Genomic DNA, 27,999 nt, shown 5'->3' with positions numbered 1-27,999 from the left:
AACTTACAAAATCAGCAAGGGATCAAATACTTATTTCCACCACTGTATATATATATATATATATTTTTTTTTTTTTTAATTTTTTTTTTTTTTTTAAACTAGAGGCAGAAGGATCACGTGATGCTGGGCTAGAGAGTGGATGTCGCTGAGCTGAGCTCCTGGGTCCTCTCGCTTAACATCGGCCCCCGCACCACCTCAGCATTTTTATTTTAAGTTACTTACAATTTCTCTTGCTAAAGGTTTTCGCTAGTGGTTGAGAGAGTTGGTTTTCGGCAGTGGGCCAGCGATGTCCTCTAAACAGCCGAGGAGAGATGGAGTTCGATGCCGTACAGGGGAATCCAAGATGGCGGATGGGGACTCCTCGAGCCCGAAATCAATCAGTCCGCGTGGGCCGCAGAAATCGCGGCAGAAGTATCACTCATGCTAGAATCCTCAGTGGACACTAAGCTACAGAAGATTACTGACAAACTTGAAAAGATCGATGGTAAACTTGGGAATATCTACTTAACAGCGTCTCTTGGACGTGGATGATCAGCTTCAGCAGCAAGATACGCGACAGCAGGATATGCAATGGAAACTTGAACTTTTGGAGACAAAGTTAGAGGATTTGGAAAACCAGGCACGCCGGAGTAATGTCCGGATGATTCAGCTCCTGGATACTATCAAGGAACTGGAACTTCGTAATTTTCTGGAGGGATGGCTTCCTAAGGCCTTAAAATTGCAATTTACTACAGGCCCACTGCGCATAGAGCATGCTCATCACCTGGGGCTGGTAAGACCTTAGGATCCCCTTCCGAGGACTGCCATCTTTAAATTACTAAACTTTGCTCACAAGCAGGATATTTTCCGGGCTTTGCGCCGCAAATGACTTTTGTAATATGATAATCATCCTATTCTTTGTTTCCAAGATCTTTTGGCGGCTGTATCAGCACGTCGCAAGGAGTTCAGGGATGCTTGAACTGCTTTATACTAAAAAGATACAGTCTACATTGCTCTACCCAGCCCAGTTATGGATTCTCTATGACGGAAGTACATAAGTATTGTCATACCAAAGGTCCATCGAGCCCAGCATCCTGTTTCCAACAGTGGCCAATCCAGGTCACAAAAACCTGGTAAGATCCCAAAAATGTACAAAACATTTTATACTGCTTGCCCAGAAATAGTGGATTTTCCCCAAGTCAATTTAATAATGGTCTATGGACTTTTCCTTTAGGAAGCTGTCCAAACCTTTTTTAAACTCCCCTAAGCTAACCGCCTTTACCACATTCTCTGGCAACGAATTCCAGATTTTAATTACACATTGAGTGAAGAAAAATTTTCTCCGATTCATTTTAAATTTACTACATTGTAGCTTCATCGCATGCCCCCTAGTCCTAGTATTTTTGGAAAGCGTGAACAGACGCTTCACATCTACCCGTTCAACTCCACTCATTATTTTATAGACCTCTATCATATCTCCCCTCAGCCGCCTTTTCTCCAAGCTGAAGAGCCCTAGCTGTTTTAGCCTTTCCTCATAGGGAAGTCGTCCCATCCCCTTTATCATTTTCGTCGTCCTTCTCTGCACCTTTTCTAATTCCACTATATCTTTTTTGAGATGCGGCGACCAGAATTGAACACAATATTCGAGGTGCAGTCGCACCATGGAGCGATACAAAGGCATTATAACATCATCATTTTTGTTTTGCATTCCTTTCTTAATAATACCTAACATTCTATTTGCTTTCTTAGCCGCAGCAGCACACTGAGCAGAAGGTTTCAACATATCATCGACGACGACACCTAGATCCCTTTCTTGGTCCGTGACTCCTAACGTGGAACCTTGCATGACGTAGCTATAATTCAGGTTCCCCTTTCCCACATGCATCACTTTGCACTTGCTCACATTAAACGTCATTTGCCATTTAGACGCTTGTAATTTTTCACAATCCTCCTGTGATTTAACGACTTTGAATAACTTTGTGTCATTAACAAATTTAATTACCTCACTAGTTACTCCCATCTCTAGATAAATATGTTAAAAAGCAATAGTCCCAACAATGGGAACCCCACTACCTACCCTTCTCCATTGAGAATACTGACCATTTAACCCTACTCTCTATTTTCTTTTAACCAGTTTTTAATCTGCAATAGGACACTACCTCCTATCCCATGACTTTCCAATTTCCTCTGGAGTCTTTCATGAGGTACTTTGTCAAACGCCTTGTGAAAATCCAGATTCACAATATCAACCGGCTCCCCTTTATCCACATGTTTGTTCACCCCTTCAAAGAAATGGAGTAGATTGGTGAGGCAAGATTTCCCTTCACTAAATCCATGTTGACTTTGTCTCATTAATCCATGCTTTTGAATATGCTCTGTAATTTTGTTCTTAATAATAGTCTTTACCATCTTGCCCGGCACTGACATCAGACTCACCGGGCTAAACTTTCCCGGATCTCCTCTGGAACCTTTTTTAAAAATCAGCGTTACATTGGCCACCCTCCAATCTTCCGGTACCACGCTCGATTTTAAGGATAAATTACATATTTCTAATAATAGCTCCGCAAGCTCATTTTTCAGTTCTATCAGTACTCTGGGATGAAAACCATCCGGTCCAGGAGATTTGCTACTCTTCAGTTTGTAGAACTGCCCCATTACATCCTCCCGGTTTATATAGAATTCATTCAGTTTCTTTGACTCGTCAGCTTCAAATACCATTTCCAGCACTGGTATCCCACCCAAATCTTCCTCGGTGAAGACCGAAGCAAAGAATTCATTTAATCTCTCCGCTACGGCTTTGTCTTCCCTGATCGCCCCTTTTACTCCTTGGTCATCTAGCGGTCCAACCGATTCTTTTGCCGGCTTTCTGCTTTTAATAAACCTAAAAAAAATTTTATTATGTGTTTTTGCCTCCAACGCAATCTTTTTTTCGAAGTCCCTCTTAGCTTTCCTTATCAATGCTTTGCATTTGACTTGACATTCCTTAAGCCATTTCTTATTATTTTCAGTCGGTTCCTTCTTCCATTTTCTGAAGGATTTTCTTTTAGCTCTATTAGCTTCCTTCACCTCACTTTTTAACCATGCCGGCTGCCGTTTGGTCTTCCGTCCTCCTTTTGTAATACGCGGAATATATTTGGCCTGGGCTTCCAGGATGGTGTTTTTGAACAGTATCCAAGCCGGATGTAAATTTTTGACCATTCTTCTCATTTTATCATAGTCTCCTCTTTTAAAGTTAAACGCTAACATATTTGATTTCCTATGTATACTTACTTCAAAGCTTTTTAAACTTTGGCATCCGAGGCTCTACAATTTGCTCAATGTGTGACCCAGCCTGCACTACCTACTTGACTTTATCGGCAGAGCTTTGATGTTTAGCTTGACGTCTGTGAAGAAGTCTTGGGAACATTGCTGAGCGTGACTATCATTGTGGACTATATGTGGCCCTTTGAAATGGTGTATATATATTTTTCTTTTTGCTGAGGGGTGTGGGGGGGGGGGGGAGCTCACCGTGATCTAGTCCTGGAAAGGGGCTTGTGTAGTTCTTTGGGAGGGGAAGGGAGGGTAAGGTGGAGTGAGAAGTGTGGTGTATGTGTGGGGGTGCTTTGGTTATTGGTTGTGTGGCATTGTTATTCCTCAGGCTCCTGCTCATTCCTATTGATTGGCTGAAACACGATACAATTTCTCTGGCTCCCTATTCTTGCTGTTGGAATTGGGGGGCACCCATGGAAAGAGGGGGGGGTGTTCCCTTGTGTTCCTTTCTTTTGTGTTCTTTTTGGTCAGACAGTTTAATTACTGGTACACTGGGGTTACTTAAATTAGTTTCTTGGAATTTGGGAGGGGTTTCCTCATCAAATAAGAGAACCAAGGTGCTACAGGCTTTGCAACATCAGAAGGCAGATATTGTTTCTGTGCAGGAGACCCATTTATCTTCAGCAAAGCATGAAGAATTTCAGAGACAGTGGGTGGGGAGGTCTGGTAGATGCTCCTGCAGACCATCGTAAGGCAGATGTGATGATTCTCTTTTGCAAAGATTTAAATGTGCAGATAAAAATCAACAGTGCGAGATCCCCAGGGGAGGTATATTTTGGCAACCACTGAGATGGCAAAGCTTTGTAATGTTTATACCCCTAATGCTTTTGATAGAACATGAATTGCTCTTTTGACTCCTTATTGGGCTGGGAATGTAATACTGGGAGGGGATTTTAACCTGGTGTTTGATCTAAGTTTGGACAAGTCTACGTCGAGTGGTCAGCACTATGGGAAATATCCTAGAGCCTTGTCTCTGCTCTGCAATGCATTGGATCTCATAGATATGTGGTACATTTTGCACCCCATGGATAGAGATTATACCCATCTTTCTCGGGCCCATGCTTCCCAATCTCGTAAAGACTATTTCTTTGCCTCTAGCACCCTGTTTCCCTATATTCCTGAGGCAGAGATTGGTCCTTATGAGGTAATCGGACCATGCTCTGATTTGGTTTCAGCTGGAAATGAAGCTGGAGGCTGGGGGCAATTATCACTGGCAATACCCGCTGGAGTTTTATGGAGACCAAAAATTTCAAGCGTTTTTATTGCAGCAATGGGAGGATTACGAATTTCACAATGGCATACACAAACATCAACCTGCCCTTTATTGGGAAACAACAAAGGCTGTATTACGGGGAGCCATCGTGTCCTACAGAACTCGAGCCCGGAAGCTTAGAGATAGAGATACTTAGATTGGAAAAATTGATACAATGTCAGCGTATTAAATACAGAAGTGCCCCTACTGAGGCTCAGAGAGTAGCTTTGCTGACATCCCAGAGGGAATTGAATGAACTTTTACATCAGCGGGCGGTAAAATCACAGCTTTATAATAAATATCAATTGTTTTGTTATGGTAACAAGGCTGGGCCATTGTTGGCCCGCCTGGTTAGGGGAAGGAGAGGGCCAACTCGGGTTTTTCAATTGCGAAACCCGGCTGGTGGGAAGCACCACTCCGATGTGGATATAGCAGATCGCTTCCCCGAGTTTTATGAATCCCTCTATGCGACCTCTGAGCAGGATGTCTTGGCTAGTGATATCTACAGAATTTAGATTTACCCAAGCTTTCACGTAGACAACTTGTATCCTTAAATAAGCCTTTTACAGAGGGGGACTTAACGCTGGCTTTGCAGCAAAGTGCAATGCATAAAGCCCCAGGCCCTGATAGTTATCGCACAGAATTTTACAAACAATTCTATGATCAGGTGAAGTCTCCGCTTCTCCATTTGTTTAACTCAATGGTCGTGGATGGGGCTATTCCGGGCACTAGGAAAATGGCTCCTGAGGATCCGGGCTGTTATAGACCTCTCTCTCTCCTCAATGCAGATGTAAAATTATACGCAAATATCCTGGCTAACAGACTGGCGCGGGTGCTTCCGGACCTAGCTGATTAGGCCCAGGCGGGTTTTGTGAAGGGGCAAGTGGCAGCTAAAAATGTGTTCCATCTTGGCCTCCTTTGAGGTGTTAGTTGTGCGGCGGCTGCCCTCTCTCCTAGTTAGCTTTGATGCTGAGAAAGCGTTTGACAGAATGTTGTGGCCCTTTTTGTTTGCAGTAATGCGGCACTATAGCATGGAAGGATTCTTTGAAGATGCGGTTCAGGTCCTTTACACTGATCCGCAGGCATGTGTGTGGGTTAACTGAGCACTTTCCAAGCCGGTTTTTATTCATAGAAGCACTCGGCAGGGGTGCCCGTTGTCTTCCCTTCTGTTTGTGTTATCTTTGGATCCCCTTATTCGCGAAATTACCCAACATCCAGAAATCACTGGTATCTCAATAGGTAATTCTGAATTCTTTCTCTCGGCTTTTGCAGACGACTTGTTAGTTCATCTTACTAAGCCCTTGCAATCCTTGCCTGCTTTGTTGGAGTTATTTCAAGAATTTGGTGACTTTGCTGGTTTCAAACAATTATTCCAAGACTCTGGCCTTGACATCAACGGAGGAGCTGTGGAACCAGTGGGGGCCTGGATTCCCACTTCAATGGGCACGAGGCTCCTTCTCTTATTTAGGTAATACAGCTTTCTATGAAGACATCTGAATTGTACCACCAAAATGTCACCCGTTTGTTGAAGGCTACAACGGAGAGGCTGAAGACATGGATGTCTTTGTCACTCACATTACATGGTAGGATTCAGCTCTTCTGTATGGTGGAGTTTCTGAGATGGCTTTTATGATGCAACTCTTGCTTCTCCATATTCTTAAGAAAGATCTTAAGGTAAAATTAGTTCTTACCTGATAATTTTTTTCCATTAGTCCCAACAGATCAATCCAGAGACTTGTGGGTTATGTCCCTCTACTAGCAGGTGGAGATACAGAGAACTTCAGAGATTTACTATATGTGGTTATGTGCAGTCACCTTAACTTCAGTATTGTCGATACCAAAGCAGTGGAAGACGAAAGAGGAAGTCCTCTCCTGCCTGCATAAAGCCCATGTAAGCTCCTCAACCGCTCCTTCGGGAGGGTAACAGAAGGTTTCCTTTATGTTTTGATTTGTTTTGCCTTTTTTTTTATTTTTTATTTTTTTGTAGCCAAAAATCAAATGAAAGAATCTGATGAAACTGAGGCAACTAGAAGAAAACACTCAACCCAGAACAACAAAGGGTGAGCCTCTGGATTGATCTGTTGGGACTAATGGAAAGAAAATTATCAGGTAAGAACTAATTTTACCTTCCATAGCGTCCCACAGATCAATCCAGAGACTTGTGGGATGTACCAAAGCAGTCCTCAAGTAGGGCGGGGTACTACAACCTCAGCAGACTGGAGCAATGATCCACAGGCCGCGGTTACATGCGCTGCCACGTCAAATCTGGAATGCCTAGCACTGCCATGCCAAGCCTGCAAAGCCTGACAAGGGAAGGACAGCAGATCAAGTGGGTGATCTGTACAAAAGCCATCCATGGCAGGACAGAGGAACAAGTGGCCTAACTGCAAAGGGCAGCCACGGAAGCGAGACGGGACACGGAAAAGGAAGTCAACTGCACTCTGGAAGAAAGCATTGCCACCCGCAATGGGAGAGAGTGTCCCATACAGAGGCCAGCTGAAGAAATTGCCTCTCTCAGCCAACGGCCACTGCGGCTCTTGAAACCAGATCCCCTTTCTTGTGACCAACCAGAGGACAACATGAGGGTATGCCGGGAGGCATTTCTACTCAGCAGGTCAGGAATCTGAAGAACCTACCACAGTATGGGTGTTTTGTAAGGAGTCACCACCTTCCTAAATACCTAGGGGTCTCCAGGTTCTGAATATGTCTGCTTCTGATCCTGCCACCACTACAACTGCTAATCTTGAGGGTGAGCACTAGAAGACCGCTACAGTCTTTAGCAGTGCATAAGGCTATGTAGGAAGTCACTTCTGCTCAGTGGGTCATCCCAGGCAGCTGCTCCCCTAAAAGGATTTTGAATAAAATGGCACTTATCACACTGATGCCTATTCTACAAAAGGTCTGCTCCTCCTGACATCAAAACCGCTATGCCCACATCTGCCAATCTAAAATTGGCGAGCCTTCCTATCGTACCTTCCTATGGTCCCGAGCAAAGCAAGAAGCAAAGAGTTGACTAACGGAACTTGCTGGTCACTTCCACATAATATAGGGAAGAGAAAAGGGCAGAATGGGATGGAAGGCAGAAACCACCGTATGCATAAAAGACAGGACCTCAAACGGATGAAGTCAGGAGTTCTGAGAACCTGCATGAACTGGATTGCTAAAGAAAACTAGGCTGCCCAGGACGATAGCCCTGGTGTCGTAAAGATAAGGGCGAGCCTGACCCGACCGAAAAGAACTTGTAGACATGTCCTCAGGAAGACAATGGATCTATAAGTCACCCAGGTCTTTCACCAACTTCATGGAGTCCTCAAACAATAGTTGCCTTGAAAAGTGAGCTGAACCAGCCATCATTAGAAGCTGTAATCACCACCCAGCAGCGCAACCACATCAAATGACAGGTTGTGACCGCCAAAAACGTCTGTTTGATGCCCGAAACAAATCATAGAAGAAAACTGGCAATTAAGCCAGCCTCGACTCTACATCTGGCAAGCGAGGAGGCGGTCGACTGCCTTCTGGAAGCCCACGGCACACCCTAGCAGCTGCAGATAGCCACCTCCAGGGAGAGAGAACTGAAATATCAGCAGAAATCACACATTGAGACTAAGTTGGCTTGAAGGGAAACATAGAGATGGGGACCAAAGCAGAGAACGAACCCCTGAAGTGGTCTGATACGGACTCAGGCCCATGGGGGAATGTCCAAGAAAGAGAACCTTGTGCCCATAACTTGAACGTATTCCCATATCCTGGACCTGGTAGGAAAAGTAAAACCTGACTTGGGTTGGCATCTGTTGCTGAGGAGCAAAAGAGAGAAAGGATTTCCCAAACCTATATGGAACAGAACTCCTCGAAAAGCCAAGATTTGTGAGGGAAACAACTGAGTCTTGGTGACACTGATTACCAATCCTAAGGACGGAAGACGAGTAGGTATCTTGGATGAAGTCTGCAGAGTCTCTTGATAGCGAGAGCCGCAAATCAGCCAGTCACGAGGTATGGATGAACCTGCAATCCATCCTCACGAAAGAAAGCTGCCACTACCACCATGACCTTGCAAACATGTCCTTGGCAACATGGAAAGGCTGAATGACATGGTCATAAATTGCTAAGATCCCTCTGCAGCAAGAAAAACTGGGAATATGAAAGTATGAATGCAAGTTTCCTTGAGGTCCAGGGAGGCTAGAAACTCTCCCCACCAGACAGAACTATTACACACTGCAAGATTCCCACTGTGAAAAGTAGAACCATAAACACCCTAGACTCTTATGATGTCCAAACTCAGCTGGAAGGAAGCTCCCTGGTTGGAACTACAAAGCAAAGGGAACAACTTCCCCAACTGCAACTGGGGATAGACTCAACTGTGCCTAAAGGAACAAACGTTGGCAAGGTGGCAAGAACTGCCTTAAAGTGTTTGAGCTTGCATGTAGACTCCAAGAAAAATCTGTAGTGAAGTCCAGGTTATAACTGTGCGATAGAAAAACTAAGACACATTTGAGCTGAGGCAATCTTGGTTCACTCCTCCTGAAATCAGTACAGGAGTCCTGCCTGAGGAGTGAACTGAGACTCCATCATTGGAAGATGCAGTAGGCATAGGTTGACTTGGAGTTGAAAAAGAGCTCATTCTACCAGCAGCCAGGTGGATTGTGGAAGTGGAAACCCTGAAAGGGTTTTCCTGGCCCCACAAAACCTATGACAAAACCAAGCGGATTAAAAATCATCCTTAAATTCATCCCCTGGCAATCTCCGAAACTTGGAAGTCCCTCAGGTCTTTACCCAACTGCCCTAGATCTTCTCCAGTCCCAAGATTACTTCCAAAAGGCAGGTTGCCAAATGTGACTTGGAAGCCACATCAGTGGTCTGATGCCTAAGCCAATGCTAACTTCTTGCAGATAGAGACAAGAATTGGCTGGTGTGACTGTGCACCTTAACTGCTACGCATTAGAGCTAACAAGTGCGGATGAGAACCAGAGACAGATGGCGTAGCAGAATATGGCTGTTGCACCACTGCGCACTACAGATAGCAAGCTACCTCTACACTGAAGTAGCTCCTGGAACACTCCTCATGAAATGTAGGTACCCCATACCATGAAAAGATGCCAAAAATACCATAGAAGCAATCAGAGGTACCGGGTACGCTGCAGATACTGGGGTAGCTGAGGCTAGTTTGCAAAGGTGTGGCCAGTATCAGTGTGCAGAGAGAGAGAGAGAAGGGAAATCTTTAGTACAGTAGAGTTCTCATAACTGTTCCAGTCATGCAAGAACTGCTTGGCCAGGCAAGCAGTAAGACAGAATGAAATAAAATATGCCCCATTGGAAACCTAGCTCAGCCCACAGTTTCTAATAGGATGAATAAAACCAGCCTTGAACCTGAACCTTCAAGCTGAAGGGCCAGCCACCTTCCTGAATAAAACTAGTTTGATGTAAACAGTACACACAGAGCAAATGGCACCAGGGCAGCACAGAGGGTGCAGGATTACCATGGAAACCGAGAGAAACCTGAGAGGCCTGCACTAGCCTCAAAATGTAACATTTCTCATAGAAACATGGAGTCAACAGCCCTAAGCCTGCCTAACTAAACAAACTGTACTGCCATGCTCTGAGAAAGGGGAAGAGGGAAAGTGAGAAAAACCTAGAGTAGGATCCCTAATCCTGATCCCTTTCTCCCTTCCATTAATGATGTACAAACACCCTGAACCTCAAGGAGGGTCCAGAAATATTCTTAGTGTAAATCACCTAGTGAAGCACAGGCATCTCTACCTGAAGACTTTCAGATAGTCAGTACTTTCCACAAGCTGCAGCTTAAGGCTCTTGCTGCCACAGAACAGCTGCAGGGGTCTAATGGGTCTCGACCTCACCCCTGGAAAGCTGTTGGAGACTCGAAGCTGTGAGAGACCCGAGGACTCCCACAGGAGTCTGCAAATCTCCCCAGGTCTCCTTTCTTAGAAGCCCTTAAATATCAAATATGAAGAAATTGGGAGTGGTCCACACCAGTTCCACAGTCACATTTCTGAAAAGCCTACACATAAAACTGCCTGAATCGCAAGCAAATCAGGCCCCAGGGGAGCGCCAGTGCTTTTGCATTGCCATGTGGCGCGGCAAGAAAGATGGTGCCCTCAAGCGCGCACGCACGCCCAAGAAAACAACTGCCCTGTGCCTGCAAAAACGAGCCGGGAAGGAGCACACCGCTCCACGGAGTTAGGCTGTACAGTGGATCTCCAGGATGGGAAACTGCAGCAGCTCAGTGGCTCCCACACTGGCAGCCGCTTTTGCTCTGCCCCACTGGTGCATAGGATAATGACTACTCACCCCCTCGCGAATCGCTGTCGCATGCCAAGTCGGTCCTCACACCATTCAGCAGGTACTGCAAACCGACATAAGCTTGCCACACTGGACAAATCAGACAGATTTTTTTTTTTTTTTTTTAAACAGTACTAAAATGGCATTTTTTTTTTTAAGGCAGCAGAGGACGCCGGAGCAAAAGAAACCTCAGACTCCTTTTAAAGTCAGGAGAGTGAGAACCACAAACCCCAGTCAGGCAGAGAGGAGGGGTTGAAGGGGGAGGAAGGGAGGGACCTGGCACCACCAGGTGTGCACCCAAGTCCCAAGACCGGGACACCTCAGACCCCAGAAGCTCGACTACACTCAGGGGACCAGGCCAGGAGCCAATCAATCCAGAGCTGCACAGATATGACCATCCACCTGCTAGATAGAATACTGACGTTAAGGTGACTGCACATGACCACATATAGTAAACCTCTGAAGTTCTCTCTATCTCCACCTGCTGGTGGAGGGAAATAACCCACAAGTCTCTGGACTGATCTGTGGGACACTATGGAAGCTGCTTTATAGACTGCTGGGGCACTTTTGTTGGGGAGGTAAAAAAAATCTAAACTTTCACTGTCATCTATGTTGGGTTCTTGGAGGGGGGGGGTCTGGGTTTGCCTGACCTCCGGCGTTATAATCAAGCTTGTCTCCTTTGCCATTTGGGAGATTGGTTTTTAGATAGACAGGATTATTCTTCACAACAATTAGAACTTAATTATTTTGCTCCCTGTTATTTTTATTTTCTGCTGCCTGCAGTCCAGAGTTCCTGTGTCCTTTAGGAGTAGTTTGGTATTGAGTCCCCTACGGATGCTTTAGAAAGATATGACTAGGTTGTGGGAAATAGACCCATCCACATCAGACTTGCTTCCAATCTGGGGGAATCTGCTATTTACGCCTGGTAATGAAAATGGCACTTTTTGAATTTGGGAGCGTATGGATATCACCCGGTTGAGCATGTCCTGACAGATGGAGGTTCAATGCTGAGCTTAGGAGCTTTAGGTATCGGCATAGAGATAAATAACTCCTACGCATATAACCAAATATCACATTATGTTGGCTCCTTGAGTATCTAGGCACAGCCATCGTTTGAGACAATTTTTCCGGTTGGTAATAGGTGACAGGCTTTCAGTCTCGGGCCTTCATAAGGCTCATTACCCTTGGCACGTTGAAGGACAAGGAGGTCATTCGGCTGCGGTGGGCACAAGATTTGGACAGGCCTACTCTTTCTTTGGACTTTGATGCCCTGACTTCCCGGATCCCCACGTTGGCTGTCAATGCAGACCTACAGGACTGCCAGTTTCGTATTTTACATAGGCATATTTCACAAAGGTTCAAGTCTTTAAAATAGGAAGTGTTGATACACCTTTGTGTGGAAAATGTCAGCGCACCCAGGGCTCTTTTTTCCATTCCCTCTGGGATTGTTTTTTAGTGCAAGCTTTTTGGAGGGCAATTTTTCAATATTTAGAACTTTTATTGGGCTCACGGATTCCCCTTATCCCCTTGGAGCTCTTTTGGACAAGTATGAACTCTTTGCATTGCAGAGTAGACCTGCTCAAGAACTGATTCGCAAGGCATGTATGATAGGTATTTTAAGTCTCTGGACTAGTGACTCCCCACCAGACTATTGGCACTGGCATTAACAAATTTCATGGGCTCATGTTGTTTGAGTGCCGGAGTGCACGTCTGTCTCCTAAAGGGTGGAAACGTTTCCTTTTTATTTGGGGGAAACATATACACTCTTTGCATACCCGGGGGTGAGGCCTAGTGGTAAACACACTATGAGAGTCCGGGAACATGCATGTAACACACAGCAAGGTGTGGTTATTATTGGATTATTATTGGGTTATTATTGGATTATTATTGGATTATTATTGGGTGTTTACCTGCACACCCATTTTTCTTTATTTTTTTTTTTTAAGGCTTGGGGTGGAATGAGGGGGGTGAGAGAGAGGGCAGTTGGGATCCTTGAATTAGTAGTGTTGTAACAATGTTAATTTAGGGGTTTTGTTGCTCCCCCAGTCGGACATCTGTATAAGTCAGTGGCCTCATGGGTTGTATGCCTTTATAGGATATCTGCATATTATTTCTTTGTTGTTTAGTCAATTTATTGGGCTGCTGATAATTTTCTGTGTTTTTCTGTTGTACGCGCTCTATATATACACCTTTTGTTACTGTCATTAACAAAAAGTTGAATACCTGGCGGGGAGGAGAAATAGGAAGTTTGGGAAGGGAGGGTGAATGGTGGGGTGATAATGGGAGTTGTCCATGTTTAAACAAAAGTTTTTTGATGATCTTTGTTCTAATATTGCCAGTATTATAATTAGTCTTTATGTTCTGAAGTTCATCAATAAAAATGATTTAAAATAACTAGAAGCAGAACAGTGAGGAAGGCAGGGCTGGCAGAAAAAAATTTAGGGAGAGGAGGGGGGGGAACCTGGGGTGACCGGATGTACCCCCTTAAAGCTGGCAACATTCTGCCAGAACACCTCCAGCTCTACTGAATTAGGCAAACTAGAACAAGAGCCGCTACAAAAGAAGCCAGGAGCCTGTGAACACGTCCGTCCGCCTGCTGGAGATAGAGAACACTGATTCCAGACAGCGTCACGTCCTATATGCACAGGGCAAATCAACGCTCTCTATCTCCACCTGTAGATAAACGGACACAACCCACAGGTCTATGGATTCATCTGCTGCTGACGCTAACAAATTTAAGATTATAGATTTGATAACACTGTTACTCGCTTTGAACCTGATTGATTAGGGATTTGAAAGGACACAAATCGTTTGCATAACATAACTTTTAATCTAAGGGCTGGCAGATTACTTCCTACTAAAATGTACTTTTGTAGTCCTCTGCTTTCTGGGTTGGCTAGGGATGCTGAGGAGATGGCTTTTAATAACTCCCAGGGCAGAGCATGCATCAGCCAACATTTAACAGTGATACCTACTGATCAGACTCAGGAATCATGACTGCAATTCTTAGGGAAGAATGATTGTGACACCCCCCACCACCACCACCAGGGCAGGAAAAAGTGGAAAGATCTGGGCTGGGGAGGAGAACATGTGTCAGCAATCATTTAACAGCGACATCTACTGAGCAAGACTCAAGAATCATGATTGCAATTCTGATGGGAGCATGATTGTGTAACCCCATGGTTGAGTGCCATCTCCATATTACAAATCTAAGGAGTGGAGAGGAATAAGAAAATAAGGTAAAATGCCACAGAATTGTAAAAGAAGGTTCATCATACAGGCTTTCAATCCCAGATCCAAATGATCTAAAAACAGGGATTCTCAACTTGGTCCTTTAGCCAACAGTCAGGCTTTTCAGGATGTCTATAATAGATATACATAAAAATGTGCATACACTACCTCCACTGTATGCAAATCTCTCATGGCATATTGATTCTGGGTATCCTGAAAACCTGACTAGCTAGATGTGTCCCAAGGCCTGGATCAACCACCACTTTGCTAAAAGAATAAAGAAATAAGAGGAATCTACCATGACAAAAAATGAATATAAAAGTTAAAAATTCCAGATAATGAAAAATAGTTATGTATATAGACATATCTTACAATCCATAAAATACAAGACAAAATGGCAGGAAGCTAATTAAAAATACTGAATACAAAAGATAAATATTGAAAACTTACAACAACGGATGTAAGTATGTGAACCATTCTCATGTTTGCATAGATTCCATCAAACGATATCTGAAGGGAAAAAAACAAACCAATCAAACTACAAATAGCAAGAACTTAGGCCTACTATAATTCACATGTACATAAAACTATGTCAAAGAGCAGGGCTGAAGAAATATTAGGTGCCAAGTCACCCAGGTACCTACAACTGAGAATCAGGCATTTGCTGATATGGCTGGGTCCAGTTCAAGGAGATGCCAAAGTCAGCAGCAGGAAATGAACTGAAAGGCTGCTGCCAATGCTTGAACTAGGGACTTGGTTGAAAATCTGCTGCCTGGAGTCAAGCCTGAAAATCTGCTGCCTGGAGTCAAGCCTGCCAGCAGAGTACAAGCCAAGAAATTGCTACAGTGGGGCCTTGGTCAAAGTGTAAAATGGCAGCCCACTAGTTACAGCAGTGGACTGAGAACCAGGATAGCCTAGGGGTAAAACTCTTCTGTTCCCAGTAAAGCTCTTTGTGACCTTGGGCAGCTCACTTCATCCTCCATGGCCTCAGGTACAACTTAGACTTAAGCCCCTGGACAGTGAAATAACTTCAGTACATGAAATGTAACATCTTGTAACCAGATTTGGAAAAGTGAATAATTAACCTAAAATCCAAATCCAAAATGTTATAGTCCAGAGTTGTCCTATGTTGCTAGGCCCTTACAAGAAGGAACAAATGAGAGCAGAAGGTTACACTGGAACTGAGGGGACAAGGGGGAGTATCTGTTAGCAAAAAGAGAGGAGAAGGGAAAGTACTTAAAGGAAGGGAAGCTAAAGGGCAGGAGTGGCAGGGTAGGAGTGGAACAAAAAAAATTAAATATATACTGAAAAGAAAGAACAGAGGGATAAAAAAGAAACAAAAATGAAGCAAAAAATTAGATTTCCTAACTTCAAAACTTTTCAGCTGGTGCCTCAGTTTCGCTTATGTTTCCTCCTCCCCACAAGTAAATCCACTCAGGACAGAGTTCAACATTCCTCAAATCAACACAGCATAAAAACAAATATTGTAAGACAAATATCTCCCATTTATTTGGTCATTTATATGGCTCAGGAATTTTTTCAGGACTTAACATAAGAGGCTATGTCAGAAATAAATGCTTTAATAGGAAATCTACTTTATTACCAAAATGGAACATATTTAGGGTCCTGTTTACAAAGGTGTGCTAGTGTTTTTAGCACGCGCTAACCGTGTAGACGCCCACAGGAATATTATGGGTATCTACACGGTTAGTGTAAGCTAAAAACACTAGCGTACCTCTGTAAACAGGGCCCTTAATGTTAAATTTCACACATACCAATAGTTCAGTCAAATATATTTATCCAAAAATGTAATCAACCAGGGATTGCAACCAATAATTATTACATATGAATCATGCCCATAGGCACAGATTTTACCCTAACTGTATGTGCCTCATTATCATATTTTCTTAAAACTCTACAAAGGGCTCAAGTTTGCCATAAAGTGCAAAGTTAAATAGAGACAGTTTATATCAGTTAATACTTAAAAGACAACTTTTATAATATCCAGTTGGCACCAACTCCTTTCTAGCTGGAAGCCAGTTTAAAGTTCAAAGTAATTTGCTGAACTAGCCTGTTTCCTTAAGCATATGGAGAACAAAGTGGCTTCATAATCTGCTTCCATGCACCAGAAGACTGCAACCTTGGGCACCCAAGACTCCTGCAATTCACAGTGGACTCGTGATTTGGCCACAAGTAACCCCAAAGGCTCCACTACTCAGTGCTTGCTTGCCCTTGGCAGACTTTCAGAAGTCCCATAGTGCCCAAAATGGATACTGCAAGGATGGAAGAGCCAACTGTGAATAAAATGTATTTGCCCTATTTAAAAATTACAAAATAAAGGTATTCAACCAGAAGAGCTGATGCCTTGCATATATATTTAGACCTTCCCTTTTGGCAAGCATGAGAATGGTCTTTTTAATCTATTCCAACTTTTCCATTCTTAAACCAAAATATTTTTTCAATGCATGAATCAAAACATCAATAACTTCAATTACAAATTATAAATTCTGGATACAAAAGTGTGCTCATTTTCTTGGTTTCATACACCAATGTTTTAATCTCGAGCACCTGTTTTATCAAATATTTAAATATACAAACTATGCTCAAAGACTTGATTCTAAAAAATATTTTAAATGTAACTTACAGATGGAGATGGCCCTTTTCCACTGCTACGACCTCTGAAATGAGTAAAACATACTAAAGATCATTTTTTTAAAATGTGACATTCATAAAAACTGTATTATATTATGTTAGAAACAAACAGGTGAACAAGAGGCACGTAACAATAAAAATTGTTTTCAATAATACTCAGTGTAAACACTATGGGGTCCTTTTACTAAGGTGTGCTAACTGGTGCACACTAAATCCTAAGAAGCTTATTTTATACCGATGCACTTCTTAGTATTTAAGCACGCACCTTAGTAAAAGGACCCCTATATATTTACTCAGGGTTCTGAGGGAAAAAGGAACGAAGTCATTAAATACAAAACACTATAACCTACACTACAGACCAGTAAAGGGCGATTTGGTAATCTTTGCTATTCAAAATGAATCCAGAAGTCCTTGTAAACTGCTTTGGAAAAAAAATAACTAGGAAAAGCATGCAGAGCATAGCTCATTAAATTCTTTCCAATCCCTCTGTGAGTGTGTACGTGCACGCAAGTATTGGGACTGGTGTTGGCGAAATGGAGAAAGTAGGTCTTACTGGATAATTTTCTTTCCATTAGTCCTTCCCACTATTCCAGAACCTGTGAGATAGTTGTGTCCATCAACCAATAGGTGGAGATAAAGAACTGAAAACTGAACTGAGAATAAAGAATGACATGGGGACGGGGACCCGCAGTAACCACGGGGATGGGGACAGAGCCCACGAGGATGGGGACAAACTTTGTCCTTGTGTCATTTTCTACTTTGAAGTCTGTTAATGAACTAGACTGTTATTTATGTTTGAGTGATGCAGGCAACAATATTTAGATTTTTTGGAAAAACAAGCAAACATGCTGGCCACAACTAGCAAAATTTGCAAGGGGGGGGATCCTGTACATCCTGCTACCAGCACATCTTCTAAGAAGACATCTTCTATTGCAGGAAGAACTGTGGAAGACAGGAGAGCTAGATTGAATCCTGAGATTGTTGATGACTTCTTATTCATCCACAGATTGAAAAATCATAACAGTGCTTCATAGGGCATATTTCTCCCCTCTAGGGCATACAGAACAGGTTGTATTTTGTACCCCTGGACATTTTAACAGGGTGGATTAGGATTCCTTGGGGAAGTAGAAATCAGCTATTGTTGGGGTTGGAAGGGTAGAGGGTGGTGGTGAGGAAGGTTGTTATAGCTGCTCACTGTTATTATTGCTTTCTATCTGTAATTTATACACAATAGTTGCACAACATATTGTTCCTTTTTATACTTTAATAAAAAGATTTAAAAATAAAATCATAATTGTTCAAGGGTTCTGCAGATGAGAACAGAGCCTGTGGGGACAGGAACAGAACCTGCGGAGACAGGGTAAGGACGGAGACAGATCCTGCAGGGGCAGGGATAGAGACAGAACCCACGGGCACCGTGCAGGGACAAACGTTGTCCCCGTGTCATTCTCTAGCTGAGACATATCTCTCTTGGCATCCAGTCCAGCTCCACAGTATTTATGTAGACAAGCATTAAGGAGAAACTCAGAATAAACACAACAACCTTAAACAACTCTTTAACCTAACACTAACCAGACAAGCAAACGTGTGGACCTCTCGCATTTCTGGACAACTTGTAGAGAACAAGAGATATGCAAGAAGCACCATGCAAGGCAACAGTCATTATCTGACCCATAACTTCACACCAACCAGACATCTCAGAAACCTTGGGAGAGTCTCTGGAATAGTGGGAAGGCCTAATGGGAAAGAAAATGATCAGGTAAGACCTCATTTCCGCTTCCATTACATAGCATCCCACTATTCCAGAACTTGTGGGATGTTTAAAAGCAATCCATAGAGTGGGTGAGATACTGGCGATGCAGCCCTGAGAACCGAAGCCCCAAAACTGGCTTCTGGACATGCAACATCATCCAATCTATACTGCTTAACAAAGGTATGCAGCGTTGACCATGTCACAGCCTTGCAAATATCCGCCAGACACAGTAAGGTAGTCTCCACCCAGGATGTTGATGTATACCTTGTATAATGAGCCCACAATGCCTGAGGAGCCTGCTTCCCCACAAGCAAATAAGCTGACGCAATAGTCTCCTTCAGACATCAAGCAACTGTGGGCTTGAAAGCCATGAGGCCAAGCCTCTGCTTACCAAAAAGGACAAGAAGTCTCATCTGTGACTTCCCAATATCTAATGAGGACTCTATAGACAACGAAAAGCTTCAAGGAAGAATACTGAGCCTCCTCGTCCTCTTTGTGAAAGGATCCCAGCCTCCATAAAGCAGAGAAAGGGATTCTGACAAGAGAGTCTGAAGCTCTGAAACCCTGCGTGCTGACACAACAGCCACCAAAAACGCTGTCTTTAGTGTAAGATCTTTCAACTCAACTGCAGAAGATGGACAACTTTGTCCATTGCCGCCACACTGTCCGAATAGAATGACGAACAAATGAGCCACTCATCGAGATACAGGTGAACTCTGAATCCCTGGTATGAAAGGAAGGCCACCACCAGCAACACTGTAACTTTGGTAAACGTTCTTGGTGCCGTGGTGAACCGAACATGATGAACCAGCAACACAAAATGTAGAAACCTCTGATGCAGCCGCCATATGGGTTATATGCAAGTAAGCTTCCTTGAGATTGAGGGCAGTGAGAAATTCTCCCGCTTGAACTGAGGTTATGACTGCTTTTAGTGTTTCCACGTGAAAGTGGGACTGTCGGAGGCAGCACTTTAGACCTTTAACATCTAAGACAGGACGAAAGGTGCCTCCTTTCTTTGGTGCAATGAAGTAGACTATGACTTCTCCCTGTTCCACCTGGGGAACTGGAACAATGGCCCGGAGCACCAGCAAGGAATCTACGGTGGCCTGAATCTCAACCACCTTGGTTCCCTTTCAACAAGGAGATTTAAAGAAAAGAGGAGCTACAGGGCAGGAGAACTCCAACTTGTAACCTGCTGTATGAATATCCAGAACCCGCAGGTCCAGTGTGATTTTGGCCCACACTTCCCATATTGCTTTCGTCTTGAAATAAGAAATTGAGAGCCCCCTGAAAACGGATGACCACAGGCTATTGGCCTTTCCTCTGGCAACCGATCTGGCTTAGTTACCCAAAGTTCTTTCACAAAGCTACTGAGATCTCCTCCAAATAGCCACTGCACTGAAAGGGCAGTTTAACTAGACATGATTCTGACACTGCATCCACTGCCCAATACCACAATCAGAGTTGCCAATGTGTCGTGACAACCAAAGACATACTGTAGGCCATACATGTCATAAATAGCATCCCCCAAGCAGACCAACCCTGCATCCAGTTGGGTGTTACGGCACCGGTCTTGTGTTGCAGACTGCCAATGCCACTTCAGACATGCTCTTGCCATGAACAAGCTGCACACTGTTACTTGAAGGCCCAAAGAGGCCACTTCAAAAGCTCAGTGAGCCTTCTAGCTTCCTATCTTGTAGGTCATTTAGGGTGATGTCCCCTTACAAAACCAAGGTGGTCTTCTTATTCACTGCCATAAAAAGGGAGCCCACCTTGGGAAGCTGCAATATCTTTCTCCTCCTCTCAATCGCCATGCCATAAGGCCAAAGCGGCAGGCGTCCTCCATGGCCACCGGACCCTGTGACAACAGGTGCGGAACCAGAGGTAACGGAAAGGGAGCCTCCAACAGCATCTGTCGGAGGTCCGCATACCAAGGCCTCCTGGGCCAATCCGAAGCGATGAGCACCACTTCTCCTGGATGCAGCCGAATCCGCAGGAGCACTCGCCCTATCAAGGGCCACGGAGGGAAGACATACAGCAAGCCCAGGGGCCAGGGTTGAGCCAAGGCATCCAACCCAGCAAAGCGAGGATCTCTCCGTCTGCTGAAGAAGCACGGGACTTTGGCATTGGAACTTGTCGCCATAAGATCCATCACTGGCTTGCCCCATTTGGCACATATCTGCAGGAATACATCGTCTGCTAGTTCCCACTCCGCTGGATCGATCTGATGCCTGCTTAGATAGATGGCTTGCACGTTGCTCTGACCTGCAATGTGAGCTGCTGACAGGGACTGTAGATGCAGCTCGGCCCAGTGGCAAATTTGTTCGGCCTGCGTGGCTAGAGCTCTGCACTGAGTGCCGCCTTGTCGATTTATGTAGGCCACTGCTGTCGTGTTGTCCGACATCACTCAGACAGCCAATCCTTCCAGGGTCACTTGAAAGGCCAGAAGAGCCAGAAACACTGCTTTCAACTCTAGGCGGTTGATAGACCACTCCGACTCGTCGGGCGTCCACAGACCCTGGGCATGCTTCCCCTGGCAATGTGCGCCCCAGCCCTTCAGGCTGGCATCTGTCACCACTAGGCACCAATCAGGGAGCGCCAGCGGCATTCCCCGCCGCAACATGCTGTCCGAGAGCCACCACTCCATACTGAGGCGGGCCGCAGGGAGCCAAGAAAGTCTGCACTGACAATCCTGAGATACTGGAGACCATCGTTGAAGTAGAGAATACTGTAGAGGTCTCAGGTGCGCTTTCGCCCATGGCACCACTTCCAAGGTGGCCGTCATCGATCCCAACAGCTGGACAATGTCCCAAGCTCGCGGGCGGGGCATCCTCAGGAGCAGACGGACCCGATTCTGAAGCTTGCACCGCCTTTGCTTGGGAAGAAACACAGCCCGAGGCTGTGTCGAACCTGGCCCCCAAATATTCTAGAGATTGGGAGGGGGTCAGGTAACTTTTGGCCATATTGACAACCCAGCCCAGAGATTGAAGGACTGAAACCACTCTGGCTGTAGCTAGATGACTCTCTTTTTCTGAGTGCTCTGATGAGCCAGTCGTCTAGGTACGGGTGAACCCGGATACCCTCTCGCCTGAGAAAGGCAGCTACTACCACCATTACCTTGGAGAAGGTTCGGGGAGCTGTGGTGAGGCAAAAAGGCAAGGCCCGAAACTGGAAATGTTTTCCCAACACCACAAACCGCAGAAACTTCTGGTGCGGGGGCCAAATTGGTATGTGCAAGTAAGCTTCTTTCAGGTCCAGAGACGTGAGAAACTCTCCTGGCTGTACCGCCTCAATGACGGAGTGCAGGGTTTCCATGTGAAAAAGCCGCACTCTTAAGGACTTGTTTAGCTCTTTTAAGTCCAGGATCGGGCGAAAAGACCCGCCTTTTCGTGGCACCACAAAGTAAATGAAGTAGCGGCCTAGACCTTGTTCTGCGGGAGGCACCGGGGTCACAGCCCCTATCTGGCACAGACTGTGCAAAGTCTCCTCTACCGCCGCCCGTTTGGCGGCAGAACAGCATCGGGACGCCACAAACACGTCTCTCACCGGGGCATCGAATTCTATTCGGTATCCGTCTCTGATCAGGTCCAAGACCCACTGATCTGCGGAGATTTTGGCCCACTCCTCGAAAAAGAGGGAAAGTCTTCCTCCGATGACAGGAAACGAGGAGGGGCCAGCGCACCATCATTGAGAGAGTCGCCCCTGAACTCCAGGGTTGCCCTTGAACCGGCAGCTGCAGAACGTTTGTCCGAGTGAAAGGAGTTTCTCTGCTGAAAGCAGGCACGAGAAGTGAACCCAGCAGCACGCCCCAGGCGGTAGCTTCTAGCTTCACGGAAGCGAGGTCTGTAAGAGGAGCGGACCGCCTGGCCCTTAGAGGAAGGCTTCGGCCTACCTTCGGGCAAGCGCTGAGGTTTGGAATCCCCCACGCCTTTAACAATGTTTTCCAGCTCCTCACCAAACAGGAGAAGGCCTTCAAAGGGCAACTTCACCAACCTTTGCTTAGAGGCCATGTCCGCCGCCCAATGTCGTAGCCAAAGAGTGCTGCGAGCCGCCACTGCTACAGCCATTTGTTTAGCCGAAGCTCTGACCATATCATAAAAGGCGTCAGCCAAAAAGGACAAGGCCGACTCCATCCGCGGAGCCACTTCAGATAAGGTCTCCACTCCATCACCGGGCTGTTCCACTGCCTGCTGTAACCAAGCCAGGCAGGCCCTAGCAGCATAACAACTGCATGCAGACGCCCGAACAGTGAGACCTGCCAAATCAAAGGACCGCTTCAGAGCTGAATCAAGCCTGCGGTCTTGAATATCCTTCAGGGCAACACCTCCTTCAACAGGGAGGGTAGTTCTCTTTGTCACAGCCATGACCAGGACATCCACTTTAGGCATTGCAAAGAAAGCCAAATGTTCCTCACTCAGAGGGTATAATTGCCCCATAGCCCTGGAAACCTTCAAAAGTCCCTCGGGGTCAGCCCATTGAGCCGAAATAAGCTCTTGGATGGAGTCATGCAAAGGAAAGGCTCGAGCAGGCTTTCTGGTACTAGCCATCCTTGGATTAACAGAGGAGGCCGTGCCACTCCCAGGATCTTCAATCGAGAGGGCTTGTAAGGCATCTGAAATAAGCGCTGGCAGCTCCTCGCGGTGGAAAATCCTCACCGCAGACGGATCAAGCTCCTGTGGCAATTCTGCACCCGACTCTGGCTCCTCAGCCCAAGAAGTTCTGCCAGACCCCTCAGAATCATCCTCATAGCCCAACCACGGGGGGGAAAAGGGGGGTACGCCACACTCAGAAGGGGAATTAGCCCTTCTGCGTTTATCAGGAGGATAAGAAACAGGCAAAGCCAACTCCAAAAGGTCAGGATCCACCGGGGGGGCAGGCAGAGGGTCCGAAGATCCCTGTGGAAGAGCTCTTTTAAGCATGTATGCCCTATGCAGCATTAAAACAAAATCAGGGGAGAAAACCGCTCCCTGACCGCCCGGATCCTGCCCAGGGCTATCAGCTCTATTATTAGCCTCACTCAGAGGACCCCCCCCCCCCCCCAGATTCAGGGCTCTCCGTCGCAACGGAGGCTGCACCATGTGGAAAATCCAAAATGGCGTCTGCTGCCAGCTCAGAGCGCGAAAGATCGCCGCTCGCCATGCTCGGGCCGGCTCTACCGTCTGTACAGCATGAATTACAGAGCCCCTCTGCTGATTTGCGCTTGCCACATTTAGAACAGCGCTTTACAGTCTCCGCAGCCATCGCCAAAAACGGCGGTAAAATTAAAAAATGGCAGTTCGCGCCAAAAACGTCCAGATCGCGGGCCCACCCCGGAGGAGTCAGAAAACACTCTTACCTCACTAGACCGAATATCACAGCTCCAGTCCTGCAGAAGAATCTCAAGAAAAAAACCTCTTTTCCAAGATCGCTGCGCTAAAGCACGACGTGACTAATTTTTTTTTTTTTTTTTTTTTAATGCTGTGAGGAAAGCAGAGGCAAAAGAGGTAAATAAAATCACTCCAGAGGCTCAGATAAGTGGGAAAGGCAGGGAAAGGCGAACCAATGTGCCTGCATCCACTGAGTGGGAAAGGAGAGGGAAAAGCAAGCTAATATGTCCACATCCACGGGGGCATAGGTAAGGCAGGGAAAGGGATGACCTATGTGCCTTCAAAGTGAAGCTGCTATAGCCTCTAATACCCCGGCTAACAACTGGCAAGCCAGGAGCCACCCCCAGGCAGATTTTTGATGGAGCTCGAAGAAGCTGCAGCCACCCTGCTTGGGGAGATAGAGAATACTGAAGAGGCAGTGGAGCTAGCTGGCCATGAGGCACTGTGAAAAGTTGAGTGCTCTCTATCTCCCCCTGCTGGTTGATGGACACAACCCGTACGTAATGGCTTCATCTGCTTGATGACAAGGAATATAGCTTGTAACCCTACTTGTAACCCAAATAAAATTAATCAACCAGGGAGAGATTCTGGGCTGGTCTGATAGGACTAATGGAAAGAAAGTTATCAGGTAAGACTTTTTCCTTCCTTAGCATCCTATCAGACCAGTCCAGGCCAATGGAATGTAGCAAAAGAGTGTCCCCAACACAGAGCGGGACTAAAAGTTTGAAACACTCAAAAAAGAGAAACTGGAATAGCCTTAAAGATTCTTTCCAGTGGAACCTAGTAAAAACAACAAAGAAGGACTCTGGAAAGACAAAGGGTATGGAAGAGGAGAAGGAAGCGAGTTCCATGATAAGTAGGAATAATAAAAAAATAACATTGATAGACCGAGGAAGAGATGCGTAAACCAAGAAACAAACCCAACTGGTGATTTTTCTTAAATAGATCTTTGAAGGCAACACCGTAAGACCACAGCACATCTACGAGGGAATATTGCAACTACAACAGAAGTCCTGGAGGAGTTCAATATCCAGAGATGTGAATATAAAGCTATCAGGAGCTGAAAAACCACTGTGCTTCCCCTTCTATATCTATGACAACCAGGAAATCCAAAGGGAAACTGATGAATCACCCTTCACTGAGAATAAAGGAAGACCAATGGGATCTAAATAGAATGGCTACTGACTGACCTGGTGCCAAAGAATAACCTATTCAGACATGAAAATCCAAATGTCAATCATAAGAGCAAGAAGAGAGGATAAGGGCCTTGAGACACGTCACGAAATATGAAAAACTCAGACAGGACAACCAAGAATGGGAGCCTATTAGGCTTAGAATAAAATCACAATATCAAAGACTTCCTAAAGTTATGTAACAACAGTGGCTAATGCCAGTGCTATCAAGTTAGCTATGCAAAACAGTTAGACAGTAGAATCATACAAGGTATGTGGTTTATATAGCCTAAGCCAAATGGGTGACCAGCGACACTGTACCAAAACGTTGGGAAGAACAGATGAGGCACATAGCCACCAAAACCAGAGAAGACAGTCTACCGACGCATCTAAGCACCATAATCAAATGCATCAAGAGATATTACGCATGTAGCCACCACAGTTGAAGCTATAGACATGGCTGGCAAAACTAGAGACAACCAGGTGTCTGCAGTAGCTGGTGACAGAGGCAGCTGCAATAGCTGGCATCAAATAGGTGGCTGCGGTGGCTGGTGACAGAGGCAACTGCAATAGCTGGCTTCATACAGGTGGCTGTGGTGGCTGGTGACAAAGGCAGCTACGGTAGCTGGAACCATACAGTAGCAGAGTGGTAGAGGTAGCTGTAGTAACTGGCATCATACAGGTGGCCACTGCATCTGAAGCCACAGGCTTGTATGCTGCAGCTGAAGCCATATCTACAGATGCTGCATGTAATATGATAAATAACAAGCACATGGATACTACACTCAGATACCCTACTTATTGATACCGTAGCCAAGGTCATGGGGTCAGGTGCTGCCTGGGAAGCTGCACAAATGTGAATCTAAAATGTCCCACAGACAGCTGGTATATCCGATGCCACATAGGCAGCTTTGCAACTGTGCCATATACAGAGCTTCCATAACTGAAATATACAGGCAACTGCTGAAACTGTGTAGTACAGGCACACATAGCACATACAGGGAGACAGACTAGTTGTGCTACACAGCTGACCTGGAACACTACAACATGTAGGCGACAGCTGAAGGTAAAAAAGAAATTCAGCTATTTCAGCTGCACAACACAGCCGACTGTGCAACTGTATACAACAGATGGTTGTCGCTGCAGAGATGGAAAATAGGCAGTTGCTTAAGCTGAGTAGAATTGTCAGATGCTGGAACTATGGAAATGACCAGTTGTTGCAGCTATGCAAAACAGGTGACTGTTGCAACCATACAACAGAGATGATGGGAGCAGGACCACATAGGTAGATGTTGCAAGAGATCTAGACCAGCAGCTGCTTAGGAAAGTAATACAAGTGGTTGCTGCTTCTGTGAAGAAACCCAAAGGTGAAATTCAGGTGGCCGTTACCATTGTACAAACAGTGGCAAGCACCACTGTGCAACCCAGGTGGTTGCTGCAATCTCACAACCTAGGAGGGCTTCCATCCCATGCAACACAAGTGGATGCAGAAAGCTTGCAACCAAAGTGGCTGTGAAGCACAGGAAGATATAGTAAGAATTATGCACCACATATGGAAGTGCACCACAGTTGAAGAATGGAAGAACTATGCAACTGGGTAACTGAACCAGCTCCAAAACATCACTGGCTACCAAACTTCTTTGGCTGTATTATTTCTGTGGAATGCGAAAAAGTGTGATTGACCACAGATGTAACCCAAATATGGAGCCAAATTATAGAGGAAGCAATTTTATTCAAAGACCCGACACAGCCCATGTTTTGGCGAATGCCTGCATCAGGGGTCTGTTACCATAAAACATACAAAATACCAGAGACTTATTAAATAAGCATGCTAAAAAAATTCAAAAACAAATAAATACAAGTGAAAAGTACAACATAAACGTTGGTCTTTTGAAGCTCTTTGCAGCAAAAATAGCAGATATTGGAATTATAACAGAAAAACATTTTGAATAAAAACATTGCTAGTTCTTAATGAATTGTTATGGTTTGAGAAATTGACTGGATTGCTAATATGACAGCAGATGTCCCTGTCTGCTTTTTTTTTTTTTCTTAAGGTAAAGGCAGTTGTGTTTTTTCGTTCTATTTACATTTCCTATCCGGTGAAAGCCATACAGTTCAGCTGTTGGCTGCATTATATCATTTTAGATGGGCACAATCTGCTTCAACATGAGTTACTCATCTGGCTTACAAGATTCAGCATGGCTGCATTATTTTTCAGTTACGGAAATAATACAGAGCATGCAGCTCAGAGGGAAACACCAACTCAAAAGTTGTGAAATGAGAAAGTGTGATCAGCCAGACGGAACCATGAGGTGGAGCCAAATTGCAGAGGAAGCAATGTTTATTCAAAGACCCAACACAGCCCATGTTTTGGCGAATGCCTGTGTCAGGTGTTTCTCACCATAACATACAAAATATATTTAAAAAAACAGAGCATAATACCAGACATTAAAAAAACATGCTAAAAAATAAAACACACCTATTTATAGAACATACCCCCCCCCCCCCCCGTTTACTAAGCGATGCTAGCGGCTGCCATGCGGGGCTGTGTCGGCATTAGTGCACAGCAGCCACTAGCACGGCTTAGTAAACAGGGGGTACATTATGTAAATAGGTGTGTTTTTGGACAATTTCAACAACACAATAAATCATGCAATGTAATCTTAACTCTACACATATGATATAGGTGACATAATCAAAATTGTTTCTGCTATAATTCCAGTATCTGCTGGGGGGTTTTTTTTTTTGTGAAGAGCATCAAAAGACCAATGCTTATTTGTACGTTTCACTGATATTTATAAGTTGGTTTTTTTTAGCATGCTTTTTTAACGTCAAGTCTCTGGTATTATGTCCTTGATATGGGCCCAAATGATTGGCTACGTTAGAAACCGGTTAAGTGGAAGGAGATAGACGACAGTGGTAAACGGAGTTAGCAGTGGTGTGCCACAGGGATCAGTCCTTGGGCCATCTCTTTTTAACATCTTTGCGAGT

At 45.1% G+C, this 27,999-nt stretch overlaps 1 protein-coding gene across 7 annotated transcripts in view; it reads right to left on the bottom strand.

Moving 5' to 3' along the window:
- The window catches only part of ATXN2 (ataxin 2), a 401,010-nt gene that overhangs the window by 330,295 nt on the left and 42,716 nt on the right, over positions 1-27,999 (bottom strand). For all 7 annotated transcript variants that reach the window (XM_030217312.1, XM_030217315.1, XM_030217310.1 and 4 more), the window contains exons 2-3: positions 16,710-16,743; positions 14,516-14,575 (exon numbers count right to left, since the gene is read on the bottom strand). In XM_030217312.1, the coding sequence (XP_030073172.1) occupies positions 14,516-14,575; positions 16,710-16,743 (94 nt within the window). The remainder of the gene's footprint in view (positions 1-14,515; positions 14,576-16,709; positions 16,744-27,999) is intronic.

The sequence above is a fragment of the Microcaecilia unicolor genome, chromosome 11 (genome assembly GCF_901765095.1).
Source record: "Microcaecilia unicolor chromosome 11, aMicUni1.1, whole genome shotgun sequence".
Taxonomy (NCBI): domain Eukaryota; kingdom Metazoa; phylum Chordata; class Amphibia; order Gymnophiona; family Siphonopidae; genus Microcaecilia; species Microcaecilia unicolor.
Note: the sequence above shows the minus strand (reverse complement) of the source record. Positions and strands in the feature narration are given on the sequence as shown.